At 35.0% G+C, this 16,801-nt stretch overlaps 1 protein-coding gene across 3 annotated transcripts in view; it reads right to left on the bottom strand.

Annotated features, from left to right (window-relative positions):
- The window catches only part of ODAD2 (outer dynein arm docking complex subunit 2), a 71,257-nt gene that overhangs the window by 12,580 nt on the left and 41,876 nt on the right, over window positions 1-16,801 (bottom strand). For all 3 annotated transcript variants that reach the window (XM_079299625.1, XM_079299624.1, XM_079299626.1), the window contains 2 exons: window positions 10,068-10,256; window positions 9,256-9,477 (listed from right to left, as the gene is read on the bottom strand). In XM_079299625.1, the coding sequence (XP_079155751.1) occupies window positions 9,256-9,477; window positions 10,068-10,256 (411 nt within the window). The remainder of the gene's footprint in view (window positions 1-9,255; window positions 9,478-10,067; window positions 10,257-16,801) is intronic.

Below are 16,801 nucleotides of genomic sequence, written 5' to 3'. Positions count from 1 at the left end.
TTAAAGCCAGTGTATCTTAATTAAGAAAACTAATTTTGTATCTGACAGTTCAGCTAAGATACTATTGCATAAACATAAAAATATTTTAATGCTCTTCTTTCTTATTATTGCCAAATTAGAAAGAAATGATTCACACAGTCACAAGGATAAGACTGGTGCAGAGAGCTAAACAATTGCAAGAAGCTGCTCTGTGTATTTCTGTGGTTTGGAAATAGTGCCAAGTCAGAAGGAAAAGACATTCTCTGCATTTTCTAAAGCAAGATAAATACAGAAAAGAAATATAGATGAAAGATGGAACTGCTATCTGCGGATTCTGCCAGATTCCTTGGCTTTTTGGCACACCTATTGAAGCTGGCAGACTTAACCAGTAGCAATCTTTTCCATTAAAAAGAGCAGCATATATTTTGATTTAACATACTTTGTTTGTGCATTTTTAAGCTTCAAAAATGTCTATTTAAATTTTTTTTAATGATTCCTTCTGCACAGTTGGCTGCAATTGCCCTTATTTGAAATGGCTCATTTATCACTAAAAGAGCTGCAGGGCACAGCTACTGTTAAACAGCTCCAACAAACGTACAGCTTAGTGGGACAAGCTTCTTTTTATAAGACTAAAAGATGCTTAAAATGTGCCAAGAGGAGCTTTATGCCAGCCTCTAGGTTTGTTATCCAAATGTTACAAAATTAGAGATCTCCTGAAGCACAGAGTTTGGGCAAAAATAAGCTGATCTCCCTCAGGCTGCTGTTTTTACCCATCCACAATCAGCCAGATTTTAACAGAACACTTGCTACATATCATAAACTTCAGTAATGTGAAATTTTGAAAAAAGTAATCTAAAGTCTGAGGCTTAATCTATACTAAAGCTAAACTTCATTACCTTTGTCAATGGTGCAGAAGCAAAATGTTTTACATAAAATTAGCCCTACTTTATGAATGGTGACATTTTGCTTATTAGGAAGGTGGAATGGCTACTGGCTCCTGCTTCCTGGAGCTGAAACTGTAAGCAAAATGTTTAAAGAACCTTGGCAGTTGCTAACACAATGGAAACTGGTATAACATTGTCAATTTACATTAATCCTTCTGAAATGGAATAAAACACGCTAGTATGTTACTTAGTTTATGGAATCTCTTACATCCAAAATTTAAGTGTGATGTGATCAATACATTTGTGGATGAAGGGATTTGGCATATTTTCTGTAGACAACAGACATGCAGAAATTTTGGAATCTAGTGCCCTCTTTCTTGATGTCCAAGAATTGTAACAACTGTTATAAAAAGCAACAGGCATCAGCTTGGAATTCGTGCCAGATACGCCGTATCTCCAGCCTGAACTGTGGAGCCTGAACAGAGCAAACCATTACAGTTGCTAAGGGGGGTTTTCTAAACTTAAAATTACAACATAAATACATAAATTGCAAATACACATAATTATAGACCAATAATATTATTGCATAGATATCACATTAAATATTTTTAATTAATTTATGAAGATACATTAAACTTTAGTTTATAATGCAAAACTCCATATTATGTATTTAATGCTCTCACCAAAGGCCCCCACAAGAAAACAATGAAACCTATTGGCAAATACTCCTAAAGAAGTGGGTGCCAGTGCTTTTGCATTTCATTTTCTATACTCCAGATAAATAGAGTATGTGATAAAAAGTTGGTTTTCAAATGTTTTCAGTAGAAATTTCTAGTAATTGTCTTCCATGTTTTGTAATTTACATCAATTTATTTCACAAAGATGGTCATATGAAAGTCTTTGAACATAAAATGGTTAGCCAAAACTTCTTGTAGGGATTTATGACTTCAGCAAACAATGACCAGTTTTCTAGAAGCTCTGCACAATAAATTACAGAAGTTGTATTTTTTAACACAGTCATAAAAAAACCTTCCAAATATGAAATCTACATTTCACAATAACTTTCAGAAATTGTGGTGAAACAAACTGATTTTATATCTTGGAACATTACAAGGGAATAGAAGAGTCTAATTTTTCTGCCACTACGAACTGAACTCAAAAAGCACAAACACCTCTTATTAACTCCACACAGGATTCAGAAGATTATAGCTATTATACCTTCTTTGTCAAATAAACCAAAACTGACCAGCCAACAAGCCCAAGCCGAACACATCCACCCTTTCCCCACCTCCTCTGACATGCATCTCTTGAGGCTGTAACTTGACAAAAAGACTAATTTTAAATAAATAATAAAAGGTATTTTATACAAACCAAGTTCCATTCTTAGAGCATGACTGTCTTCTTTGCCCAATTTATTGTACCAAGCAGTTGAAATTTTTCAGCATTCATGGTGATGTTTTTATAAACTACCACAACTGATATTCCAGAAGGTCTCCGTTAGTACTTTGCAATATAAGAAAACAGAGCACTTCCATCTTGGGAAAATAATAGTATAAACCAGACCAGAGAGTAAGGCTAAAGATCAGTTCTATGCATGGGTAGGTTGGATAGACACTTTCAATAATAAAAAGCATCAGATTGTGAATGAAATCTCTGATCATCTGCATTTCAGTTATGCATCTTAATCATTAGGTTAATGGCTACTCTAACCAAAAATAATTAGTCCTGTATATAAAATGGAACAAGAACAGGAGAAAATCGACTTTTTCATAGTGCAGCACAGAAAAATATCTTTAAATTAATTTGGAAAATAACAGCTGCTCAGAACAATGCAAAGCTCAACAGAGACTAATTGACTTCATGTAGTCTTCAGCACAGGCACACACATGCAAAAACCTGCCAGCAACACCAGTTATGGCTCCCATATGGTGTGAGTGCCTTAAAGTCTGGGTGATGGGCTACTCTCCAGTGGTTCTAGATTTTTTCAAAAAGCTTACAGTCAGTATTCATTATTTACATTTTATTTGAGATGATGGAGTTGCAGCTATGAATTAGCAACAAAAAAATGTATCCTGGTTTGCTTAAACTATCAAATATGAACATACCAATATTTTACATAATCTTTCTAGCACTGCAGTCCTATCTGTTTGTTCACCTCCACCTTGCTGTGTGTTACATCTAAATTGAAAGTTTTCTGCAGTCATCTTCTCATCCCCAGCAAAGAGAACCTCTTACCTGTGATTAATGTCTTTAAGCATCATCATAGTACACAGAACAAAAAAATGCATAAATAGAAAAAATAATAACTTTACAATTTCTTGGCTAATTATTTCAGAATTCAAGCAAAAATTTAAGTTAAAACATCAAGGGATCCTCGTATGAGGTACTGGAAGTAACCACAGTGGGAAGTTCTCCTTAAATGTTTTAGAACATTTATGCACTATCTGATTGGGTACCTGGAAAGGTAGAATTTCACTGGCAGGCAGAACAGGCATTTTTTTAGCTTTACCCTTTACAATCAAAGTCACTGGTATCATTTTCACAGACCTTAATACACTTTTGTCTCTATAATTCAAAAGTGTTTATCACTTTCTCAGCCAGTAAACTCCTTCAGTTTTCTAATGAATTTTATGTCTGCCAAAGCTGCAATCCTCTACTGTGGAAAGACAATATTTTGTTTTAAAGGCTTTACAAGAAATAGTCACTGTGCTGGTCTCTGAATATTTTCCTTTCTAAAACAATAAAATGCGTGAAACACATTTTGTGGCTGCTTTTGAATTGTGAATTATCTTACAAAAATGAGAACTAACTCATCTGACATTTATAAAGTGTTTTGACAAAAATTAACATCTGATTTAATCACCTGAAAAAAATCAGCTTGTATCACAAGGCCTAAATTCATTGGTGATTTTTACTCCTGAGCATGAAGGTCAAAATTATAGCATGCAAAGTTTTAACCTGGAGATCTGTTTCCAAAAAGACAAAAATCAAAGTAGAAAATTGGCCAAATCTGAACTTTGAGGGCAATACTGTGGCCAAACAGAATAATGAAAATCTCTGATGTTCAAACAGAGCTTACACAGAAACAGGGAAGTTATTTTACTTGATTTAAGTATTCATACAGATATTACTGAAATACTGAATTTTTTTCTGAAGTATGTCCAAATTCAGTACAAAAAGGAAGTCCAAAAATAAAAAATTCAGAACTGACATACAAATATAATTAAAGAATTAAAAAGATAGAAATTCTATAAGTGATTACAGTTGCCTAGCTAATTATAGATATGAAAATGAGACAAGTGATTTAATTTTTTTTCAATAAGAATGTCTATGAGCACAGAAGTTATGTAGGGCTTGTCACTTTACCAAGCAAAAGCATTATACTTGTAATTGCAAAAGATAAAGCTAGACAAACTTCAGGCTACAAATAAGGTGCAAATGTTTTTATGGGGAAGGTATTTAACTACTGGAACAACTTATGATGTCTCTGGTGGATTTTCCATCACTGGAATTTTTTAAGTAAAGAGTCAGTGTTTTTCTAAAAGATATACTCTATTCCAAACAGAAAAAAATGAAGCAATGTCTCTGGTTTGCATGAACAAAGTTAGTCAGACTTGGTCATTAAAATGATCCTTCCAGTATTGTAATGTATGGACCTACAACTATGTAACGTGAGAATAGTGTCCAGTTTACCAGACTATAATCTTGTTTGGGCTTTTAAAATATTGGCATATTACCTCTCTTCCAGCCCTGCAACTTCCCCTGTACCACAAGCTTGTTGAAAATCAACATCCAGGAGGATATTAATTTAAATTCAGCTGTCTGAAAGTTAGCTGTTTAGTCTGAGCTAGTCACCTAGGTCCTTTCTACACTCAGTGGAGAAAATTAGGCACTTTCATGAGTCTAGTCCTTGTAGATATCTTGGGCATCTATTTTCAGCTAGGGTAAGTCTGCAGGTGTCTCTCTCTTTCCACTGCCTGCAGAAGGTGTCTTAGTTTAGACTACTTAAAACTCCATACTTAAAAGTGGCCAAAGTTAGATGAAAGGCATCCATCTGTAATACTCCAAAGATCTCTTTCAAAATCCTTGGACTCAAGTTAGTTAGATCCACTAATTTAAAACATCTGGTATTATTAGATCATACTCAAAGTGTGCTTCAGTTATGGCTGGGCAGATTGAGTTTCATCACCATCATAGCATATAAATTCAACTCATTTGTATTCTTCTCGGAAAAGAAAAATTAGTATTTTTAATAGCTCTTTCTTATTGCCCTATTATTCAGAATTCTGTCATTCCTATCTAATAATGAAATGGACTGTATGCTCATTTTCAAAAGTTCTCCACTGCCTTGGATGGGGTTCATCCCATTAAACATAAATACCTACAGCATAGATGTGCAGATCTGATCTTTGAACCTGCACTGTCATTACAGCCAAAGGAGACCAGAAAATACTGTCAATAGAAACCAAGGTGCCTTATCTTTGCATAAATGTCCAAATAAAAAGAGATGAAACAGTAAAAAACCTATTCCTCTTCCTTGACTATTATACGAACCAGGATGGGTATTTCAGTTTGGCATGTGTCAAACATAGTGTAAACATTTAAAGTTAATATGAATTACTAATTTGATTAATTTTTTTCTTCCACAGCCTGACTTTGGCTGCTTATTTTCTCTTGTTCTTACTTTTTTCATTTACTTACTTATTTCAATAATCGCCTCAGAGACTCCTCCGAGTCTCATTAGCCTCATAATAAAAGAGTACTTAATAAGAGAGAACTCTGTAGGTGATGAGGCCATTCAAACTCCCTAAGACTTCTTTACACAGAAATCATCATCATCACCATCACCATCCACAAAACGAAATTCTTTATATCACTTACAGAGTCTGAAATTAACTTCCACAAGAGAAGAAATCAACTCCTTAAGAGATTACCTTTCATCTCCCTTCATTTGAAAAGGAGGAATGACCAGGAATAATCAGCTACATGTTTTTCACTGGTATATACTTGATTTCTTTTAATCTGAAGCCTTTTAGAAGGTGTAATATGAGCAGCTGCATGAGTGCCTGTCCTATCACACCACCATCCTCACTCCCTATCACACCACCACCCTCACTCCCTTCAGAAACAATCCAAATCTACAGCTTGCCAACATAACCAAGAAAAAGAGTGACTGTAGCACAGAGTAGCATTGTATTATCTTGACATGGTCTATAGGGTAATGATTTAAATATCCTTTAGCATCTTCTGATGACTTTACTTCTTCCTTTAAAACATGTTTACACTCATTTTTTCACTACTAAAGAAACTACACTTTCTCAGTCTCCCATTTCCTCCTCAATCTTTTTACAAGTTGTCTTACAAGGGCATCCCTTATAACAAACCTGTACTCTTTAGCTCACAGTTACATATCTTTTTCATGAATGAGCTTGATTGTTATAAGGTTTCAGCAGCAGGCAAATATAGACAGACATCTTTGTTCCATTGCAGTACCCATAAGGGAAATGTTCTGTAGTTCCCATGAAGAATGTGGTGATGGCTTGGTGCAGCTTTCAGTTGCCTGTGAATTTTCCTATTTCTCTTCTCTATAATGGTGACAGACTCCAAGTATAAAGAAAGTTGACTAATATTCCTGCTTATCTCAATTGTAAACTGCCAAACCCTCACGGATTTCTCTTCTCCCTTAGTTTGTGGATGGCTATTTCCAGTCTTGAATGCAAGCTGATACCTGTTCCTTACTCTGATGTCTTTCAATTTCTCCTGCTGTCTAGTGTTCCACATGTCATTCCTGGATTTTTGAAAATGCAAATCTATTTTCCAGCACAGCCATGAATTTTTACTTGAGAAAGAGGAGATATGTCCTGGTGTTTGGTAGAAAGGAAGCATTTATTCATCTGTCACAGGTCATAACCATTGTTCCATTCCCAGTCATAAGAACATTATTTGTAGAACTGAACATAAAAGAAAAACCATAAACTGCCTTTCTAAACGTCCTCCAAAATCCCTGCTTGTCTCCTCAGAATTTCACAAGGCAGCTGACATACACCAGTGACTTCCCAAGATTTTTATCATATAGACTCACTTGAGAAAATGGAATGTATTTTGGGTGCAGTTACAAATAGGTGAAAACTTCCAACACTGGTTCTCTCACAACTGTTGTTTTGTAATTTGCAAATAATGCTTGAAGCAGTGGCAAAATGTGAAATACAACAATCCGATTGAGATTATTTTCTGTTTATAATTTTATTACAGGTTTCCTGGACAAAACCATCTATGCACATATTGAATAGGGAATGGTCAGAAAGTCTAATGCTTTGAGAAAGTCTCTGACCAACTGTTAAAGCACTCAGCAACTGTGTCATTCACACAGGCTAAATGTTTCCCTGAAGCATCACACATTCTTTGTATGTGAACACAGCACATGAACATGTGCTGAAGAACACCTGGGACTAGGCATGTATTCCAACCTAGTCTCAACTATAGAGGCTGTGACATTAACTGTGCATGATCACTGAAACACCAGATATCTGGTAAAAGATTAAATAAAAAAAAAATCAAACAAATCCAAACAAGTTTCCTGGAAAAAATATGACTGGTCCTGGAATAACCTGTACATAACAACCTCTGTATAAATACAAAGTATGCTTTCAGTCAGCTATTCACTGGAGAGGCTAGAAGAAGTAAAATACACAAGAATTCTGTAATTACTGTGAAGCACTGAGCAAAGACATCCAACAGCACAGAATGCTGCAACCACTGTCTCAGACCAACTGAATAGTCCAAGCAAAACTCTGCCTTGTATTGACTCCTGCATTTGTGGAATTAAATCTCTACCCACCGTCCTTGCCATCTGGGAATGCCTACCTATTGTTTCTGAAACTCCAGTTATAGGTTCTTTATGGCAATTCCAAGAGGGCCAGGAAGGGAGTCAAGCTCGTAAGTGTTGGTGGATTGGTCATCTGTGCCCTGAGCTGTTGTGGTGCATGTGCTGATTTGCTTCATGATCGGCTCAGCTCTGGCAACACAGAACAAAAGCACTTGGACCAGCACATCTGGAAAATCCAGAATACTGTGAATTATAAAAAACTTTAAGCATTTGTTATATTTTTCTGTACACCTCTATTTATCTGGAAGTGCAAATTAATGGTTTTTTTAGTCCAAACACTTTAACTAGGACTAAAAAATAAAGGTGAATCTAGAGTGAGGTGGGGTTATTCTAAAAGTGCATCATCAGAATCAGTGTGCTACAACTTATAAAACCTGAAATAATAAAATGAAGGAAAACAGATGGAAGGATATCAGAAAATGGATTGTGCCAGCTGAACAGAGAGAGAAGCAAGATTAAAAAGTCAACAAGTGTTAATGCTTTAGTACAGCACATATTCCTCTGTGCTGTATAGCCAATATAATGCAACTATTATAGCAAGTAGTTACTCTCTGGTGCTGAAAGAGTAGCTTAGATTTGAGTAAATTCGTGTACTGGCCCTTAAAATGAATATTTAAGTATTTTTTGACCAGTGGATCCTTTAAAGCCAACTACAGATAAACACATGATAATTCAGGACCATTAACTACCAGAATGGAAACTGCTCAAAATGAAATACACTATCATAAATGCAGACATAAAATCAACATTAATAATAACACTGCATTATAAGTCAATTCTCACTAAATACAGGTAAATGCATTTACCTGAATATCATGTACAATAAAAGCTCTGCATACAGTGAATCTTTCAGGGAATTTATGAAAATTGAGAACTCCTACTATTTCCATCTCTAAAGCCATAATGTTCATCCCTCCTGTGCTAAAGGAATAACTCTTCTGCCTTCAAATAATAAGATAAAACTTCGCTAAAAAATCTTTTTGAAAGAAATTTTTTTTTCTAGGATAATATCTTTGCAGAATGTGATTATGCTTAAATCCTAAAATAAGGATTTTATAAGTAAATGCAGAATTCACCAAAACTAAGCCTTTGTAATGTTCTATCTTAATTTGTCCCCAAATCCAGTTACATTCAGTGTCTAGGTGACTTACTGACATATTAGGCAACCATCCATTAAGATAACCCAACTTCTTTAGCAAATGTCATTTGAGAATAGCAAAATGTTGATGCCATGTCACCTACCAGCCTAGATCATAGTAAAGTACTCCAAAGGGGAATGTCCACATCATACTTCCACTCCTGAAACCCACGCAGCTGCAATATTTTCGGCACTAAAATCCTGTTTCCTAATTCACTAATTGACCAAACATTTTTAGGATAAAGTTTAGAAAACTTGAGGTACACTTCAGTATTCAAGAACAATTTCAAATTACAGATGTCTTTTTTTGACCACACCAAACCTCTCCAATAGTTTGAACCCCAAATAAGAAAAAGCTTCCACCTCACCTTCACCACTCCATTTTCATGCATGATGACACAGTTGTTGGGATCCTCTGAAAGCTGATATAGAGCCAGAGCTGTAGCTCTATGAACTAATGGATCCTTTGACTTCAAGTAACGTGCTAAAGGAGCCACAGCCTTAGACTCTCCAAAGGCAACTCTATTGTTGCCCCACATGCAACAATTGGCAATGGCCTCTGCTAAGTGACGTCTTAACTTGTTATTGTTCTGAAGAAGGTAAAAACATAACACATTAAAGTCAATACACAACAAAAAATTCATCTGAAAGCAGAATCATATTCCCACACATCTTTAAGGCGTCCCAATTTAATTGCAGTACAATTAAAACTGGAGAGAGCTGTAAGGCATACAACTATTAAAGTCCCTTAATATTCTTTTTATAGCAAATGCTGTGAATTTTTATATTATTTCAAAGGAACTTTTAGACTGACTGGAAATTAGATAAGATAGCATTAAAATGTAAAATATAGCCCCATCAGCAAGAATTTTTGCATATTCAGATTTATTGTTTTCTCAACCCTTTGTGTTTTTTCCATATGGCAGCTGCACCTCTCAAAAGCAATATTCTGCAACAGAAACCATTAAAATGAAGCTCATCTTCCAAACCAATTTTTAGTAGCAGACACAGATTGTTTACATGTCCAATATATGTCCCATTGAGGAATGATTCCACAGCTCTCCCTTGTAACTGCTGCAAAATCTACTGCTCTTGTCATAACCATTTAGTTGGGCATAATGCAGTCTGATGTAAGAAATTCTGATGCTTTGTATAAACTGCTATTTTAAATATTACTTACTGTGTTTGCTAGCCTAGATAACAGAGGGACAACTCCATGATCTGTCATAACTGCTAAGTTTTCTTCATCTTTAGCTATATTTGCAATGGCTGCACATACACTTGTTAAAACTTCTTTATCCTTTGATTTTAGCAAATTGACTATCAGTTCCAAGCCACCAACAAATGATCGAACCATTTCCCCAGAATTCTATATGGGAATCAGAAGAAACATAGTTTTTAAATATTCAATCAGTATTTATATGCAAATTTTTTAAAAAAAAGATTGGCATGACATATTTATTCAGAACTGCAGCAATTGCTGTATTGCCTTCACCAAGAAATATGGCTAATTTGGAACTTTGAGCTCTTTTTATGGATGTATGAGAGTTAGACTGTTTTACATACCACCATCCAGGCAGAAATTAAATGCCTAAATAAAGATATCTATCGTTTTTCATACTGCAGGGTATAAAAGTCTCAAGCTGCCACTTTGGAAGGGTGCAAGTCTCATTTATTAGTAGCCAGATGGGTGCTTTGCACACCTCAGGGCATCTAACACAGCAACAGATACTCTTGTTAGGCTCTCAAAAGTGTCTCCTGTTTCCTGCATTTGGTCTGACAGCTAAGACAAAGGAATGACAACATTATTTTCTTGTATCAATGCCAGTGAGTATTCAGAAATATTTAAGAGTGAAAGTTATACAAGTCATGACAACAACTGTGGGAGAACTGTGGTGCACCTCAAAGTATGAAAAATCAACGTAAAATGTGAATAAAGAACACAAAAACTATACTGGAAATGTCTAAGTTTGCCCATAAAAATGAAATTGAAAACAGTGTGCCTTGATCTTGAATGCAGTGGCCAGATCTGGTCCATTTTTACCATCTTCAGAAAGTTATCATAACATTGAATAAGGTTTAGAGAAAGTCATCAAGAATAATCAGTGGTAGGGAACTGTTCTGATGAAGGAATGACTAGCCAACTAGGCCAACCAAGGTAATAAAAGTAAAAGAAGGAACAGTGTGATACAGATGTACAGAACCTTGAGTAGAATGGAAAGGGCACACCAGGATCATTCTTCTAGAAGAACTGTCATCATCAGATGAAATTAGTGGGAGGCATGTTCAGAATCAAAGTTGTTTGTAAACAACATACAGTTGAGAAGCTGGAAGTCCTTGGACCAGGATTGCAGTGGCTCTCAAAAAATTTACATGTTAGGCAAATTCAAAGAAAAAAGAAAATCCATTAAGGGTTATTCAATCTGAAAGCATTCTCTCTGATTTAGAAATTCCCTGAGCACAGACTTCCTGAAGTGATGTTATAGGGGCACATCTGAAGGTGGCATTGGATGATCTGGTCTCAAACTATTACACTGGAACAACAGTCAAGCGCTCAAATGGTTGGCAGTAACTTTATAGGATAAATTTCAGCTTTTGCTGCTCAGTGATGATAAATGTGCAGGGATGGAAAGAAAGGTCCACAAGTGGAATTGCTTTTATTTGTTTCTTTCAACAGGTCAAGGGAGAATTTTGAATAAAAAATACTGAAACCCAGAAATACTGAAAACCTGAAACCCTCTGGACTTCATGTAAGTGCAAACATGGATTGTCTGAATTTTCCTAGGGCTAAGGAGTGACCCTGAAGACCAAGCATGGCTTTGATTACATTTATTTCTTTTGAGGGGCTGATTTATTAACAGAATAGGGTCTAACTGTATTGTGTTAGCTTTGCTGAGCAAATCCATCAAATCATAGACTTGGTAAATGAAGATTTCATGAGATGCTGAAGTTTCTTTTTTTCTGGGTCTAAATGTCAAACAGAACTCAGCTGTGATGTTTCCTTCTCACAGAAAGCAAAGGCAGTGGGTAGACCCACTGGGAATGAAACATTTTTTGCAACTTGAGACTGGAAGGGAGAGGTTAAAACCAAACTGTGTAAGGGTAAAAAACAAAAGCCATGTGGAAAAATGGCAGCAACCAAGAGCAAATTTCATGTAGAAGTCCTAAAAACCCCCAAAATGAACATATAACAGAGGTTCGAACAGAAATTAAAATAGAATCTAAATGCAGAAGAAGGGCAATACAGGGCTGTGGCTCAGAAAAATAGTTAAGAAAGAGAAGGAAGGGCAATACTCTGCCATTCTATTACCATGTGAGCTGCTTGTAGAAGCAGGGGGACTTACAGAGGACTTTCTAGGGATACACCAGCATGAATGTTCCTCTGTAATTGCTAGTGTATGCATACTACAATGCAATGTATCTACAGACAATCACCTGAATTAAAGCACTGTTTCCTCATATCAGTTTCCATGTTTGTCCTGAAATTTTAAAATTTTATCCAAGGCACTATGTAATGGGTTGCTGAGAAAGCCTTCTATACATAAATTTCTTACCTGCATGTATTCAAGGGCTTGAAGCTAAATTACCAGACATGGGAGGAGAAAAAAAAATGAAATATTTTATATTTACTTCCAATCTTTGAAGGTCACTACAGCATTACCTTGTGCATAAATATTGCCTCAACAGATGAGAAAGGCTTCTGTTCAACAGGTACATACAATTTGTATTGTGCTACAGCACAAGGTCTAAGATTTGAAAGTGCCCTGAACATGATTCTGTGTTTCTTCATGGTTCAGATATCTACATATTATTATTCCTGCTTTTGAAAGATATTCCATGAAGAGATAAGAGAGCCTTTATCTCATCTTAATGAACCAATACCAACACTTTATATTTTTCTACCTGTACATATTTTCTTTCCAGGTGATTATAACCCTATTTGTTGAATTTCTCTTTTGACAAGCTTATACTTTCCACATTTTGTAATGGAGTACATCCCACTAAAGTAATGGAATAACATATAAACAATTCAGCAGTAAGAAAAAGAAAAGAGTTTCAATAATGATCTGCAAAACCAAGTAAACACAAGGACAGAACTTTCTACCAGTGATGAAAAGCAGAGGGAAACTGCAGAAACCACATGTCAGGGAAGTTTCCCAAATGTGATTGTGGGTGTAGTCTGGTGGCCTGTGCAAGACAAAGAGGAAAGCAAAACAGCAAGAAATTTGAAGAACAATGAGAGGAAAGAATGACCGAAATGAAAGCTTTCAAATTCATCATGTTATGCACAAGATTTCTTTTTTTTTTCAGAGAAATTTAAACAACAAACATGATGGTTTTTGTATCATTTAAACAAAACCACACACTTGGTTTGTACAATGTATTTCTAGGTTTCTTTTTTAAAAACTGAAATATATGCATTTATTTTATTCAACTGCCATACCTAAATATTTCAAAAAGAATTTATATAAAGTTGTGCCTGTGATTGCAGAAGCCATGACTGAATTCTTCTGAATCTATGTTCTTTGCATTAACGATCAGATACTGATCATAGTGTAAAGTTAACTTCTGTGATTTTAGTTTGCAAATACTCTCAGGCATTTTCATTTATACCTTTTTTATTAACATAAAAGAAAAAAGAATATATAACATGACTTTGAAAATATTTCCTTACTTTTTATTTTAATTAGGAAAAAAATGCAATCTTTAAATTTCACCTTCTAAATTAATTGACAAACAACTTACTTTGTCCAGCAACCCAGAGAGTTTGTGATTTCCATCTATTGGCATATGTTAAGCTCTCATATTTATCTGTACTATGCTTTATCCATGTCCCACTCCCTTACCTATTGTGACAAAATTTTATTTCTTGGTAGTCCTAACAAGGCTATTCAGGTAGAATTAGGCAGGGAAAAAGAAGTTAAGAATAAAGCCTAGAAACTGCTTTATAGAGAAAAACAGATAAAATCACTAACAAGCAATAAACCAGATAATTTTTTGTATATGTCTGTGTGCATGTGGTAACGGTAGGGTGAATGCATCTGTTTTAACAATAATATTTCCTGAGCTGAACAAAGTAAGAGGCCAAACGCCAAGGCATCTAAAGAAGTCATAAAAATGAAAAAAAAAAAAAACCAGAAAGTGGAAGAAGGCTTGTATTAACAGGAGATATCGTGTTTTTGTATCTTCATCATTTTTATACTTTTTTATGCAACATTTAACCTGAAGTGACACATGAAAACACATGGATTGTTAAATTATGGTTCAAGTGGGTAAAGAAGAAATAACAGAATCTTTCACGACTCCATGTGACCACATCTTCTAAGTAGTGGAAGTTTTTATCCTCAGAAAGTATGAGAAATACTATTTTAAAATTGGATTCAAGGGAAGGAGTTTGCAAACAGTAAAAACACACCTATCTGGCATAGATGCTGAGGCCAGAAAAGTTACCTGATGTGTTAATAAAAGCCTCACTGCCATACATGCATCTTGCTGGCCTGCATGACTATTAACAAGATGCAGTTAACCTTCTCTTCTCACTTATTTCTATATTGTCTTCAGCCAAGAGCAAAAATACTGTGAGACAGACCAGCTTTGCAATTTTTCTAATTAAGAGCAGAAACTATTATGGTATTTGTAGGATTTGATTTCTGTGGTATTTATACAAGGAGAACATTTGGGATTTTTGAGTTTTCTCATCATGATATGCTATGCTTTTTGTGTTTATTTTCATTAAAAAAATAAAGTTCATCAGTCTTAAGTAGAGACATACAGGTCTTGTAGAAGAACTACTGGATTCTTTTGTAATGTAATTCCTTTCTTATTTCTTCCAAAGCGAAAAGTGTTTTCTTAATTTGAAAGATTTAAAACTAAACATGTTATTACAGAAATACAGTGGGTTTATCTTTAAAATATATTACACCTGAAAGATAAAATTTCTCCACTTAACAAAAGTATTATTTCATTCTCAAGGCATCTTAAAAAGCTTAAGGAGTCAAAGCTAATTTGTCAAATTGAATCACTTTTGCCCAAAAAAGTGATGGTATGGCTGGGCAAACAGACTTTAGTTATCAAGAGTCATCTTTAAACTGCCTTTTCTTTAATGAAGGAAGCTTTTCCTTTCCATTTACTATTTCTAGCTGAATAAGTTCTCATACTAGTGCACAAATCAATTCAAAGTTCAAAATAAAGAAATGCAAAGAAGTTTCTACATTGCAGCTGCTTGGTGTAAACAGAAAACAAAATTTATATAAGGAAGTTTCTATTCATTGCTCTTATTAAATAACTCAATGGTAATTTTCATCAAATTCCTTCATATTTTAAGGCTAATTTTATTCCTGTCTATACAGTTATGGAGGCTTCCACCATAGCGAAACAGATGAAGAAGCATTTGTAAGATGAAACTACTTCTCTACATCTCAGAACTTTTCTTCTGTGAGAAAATGCAATGTGTTGGAAAATGCAACATGTTGGGAAAATGCAATGTTGAGAAAACAACAGCAGACAATGAACATGGATTTTCCTCTCCTATTTACCTCAAAGAGGCAACTAAAACCAAAGTAACAAGGGAGAGTTGCTTTGACATGGTTCCAATGCTGCTCTATAGTCTGTGAGAGCAGAATTTCCTCTCTCTTCAGGGATTTGAACACTGCACACTTGGCAACTGTATTGCTCTTGACAGTTTCAAGAAACTAAAGTGAAGTCAATTATCCAAGCACAGAGCCCAAGAAGGCATGCAATGTAGGTTCTCTAAAAATGTCAGGGGGAAAAAAAGGTCGACCTAGTCACTAATGCAACTTTTAGTAGTCCTTCTGTCTGTTGTTTTGCTTACTTTTCAGTATGGCAGACTATACCTGAAGTTCAGTTCTGGGTAATTGCCAAAATCTCCTTCTTTTTTTTTTTTTCTTTTTTTTTATTTCCCTCCCACCCCCCAAGAAGCAGTAAAACAATCAACATCAAAGTCCTTTGATGCCAGAGTTTTCTCAATTACTTTAGATTATTTTGAGGAGTATCTCAGTAATGGACATATAAGGAAAAAAAATAATATTGAATAACTGGAAAAACATTATTTCAATTGTTTTTTGATTGGATTGAGTTGAATTCAAACATGTCTAAGCAAACTTCTTATAAGCATTAACATGTTATGAGATAGTCAACACTAATAAGTAATTTAATATTGTAGAAGTGGAGACAGCAATACTAGAATGTTCTGAGGATGCTCTAGTGAAACAATCAATGCAGTGACAACACAAACTAAGAAATTGCTAAAACAGTTATTGTTTGTCTTTGTATGCCTGGCATGGATCCAGAAATAGAGTGGGATATAAGAAGGCAATCATATCATGTTGTACCACTCACCATTACAGGTCACTGAGAATCTGAACATGCAGCATGAAGTATAAAATATGTTTTAGTTCAATCAAAAGTTTCATTACTAGATAAAATCATTGGTTGAAATCTTCTGGTATATATTATTTAGGAAATTAAACCAATCATCTCCACACTGTTTTCTTGCTTTAAGACCTACAAAAGTCCCAGTAGTAAGTGAGAGTGTAAAGACAAGGAAAAGAGTGACACGGACAAAAAGGAAAATCAAAGAAGGGAGGGAAAAAAAATTAGAGGAGGAGGGAGTTTAAACCATAGACTTTTAAAATCCAATTAGCAAATCCGATTTAAAAGTAAAGAGGCTACACAACAAGTTGTTGACTTGCATGTGCAGCTGTTAATAAACCAAGCTACAAGAAAAGCTGGTCAAATATTTTCCAGTGGAACAGTATTCCATCAGAAAATGCTAATGGAATGGAACCAAAACCTTCCATAAGAACACAACGACTTCTTGAAAAGTTTTGACAGAAACCAGGCAGAAAGGCAGCTAAATAACCAGCATGTCTCTTCATCTTTTCTCTTGTCAGC

The sequence above is a fragment of the Erithacus rubecula genome (genome assembly GCF_903797595.1).
Source record: "Erithacus rubecula genome assembly, chromosome: 3".
NCBI classification, from domain to species: domain Eukaryota; kingdom Metazoa; phylum Chordata; class Aves; order Passeriformes; family Muscicapidae; genus Erithacus; species Erithacus rubecula.
This window is presented reverse-complemented; position numbering and strand designations above follow the sequence as displayed.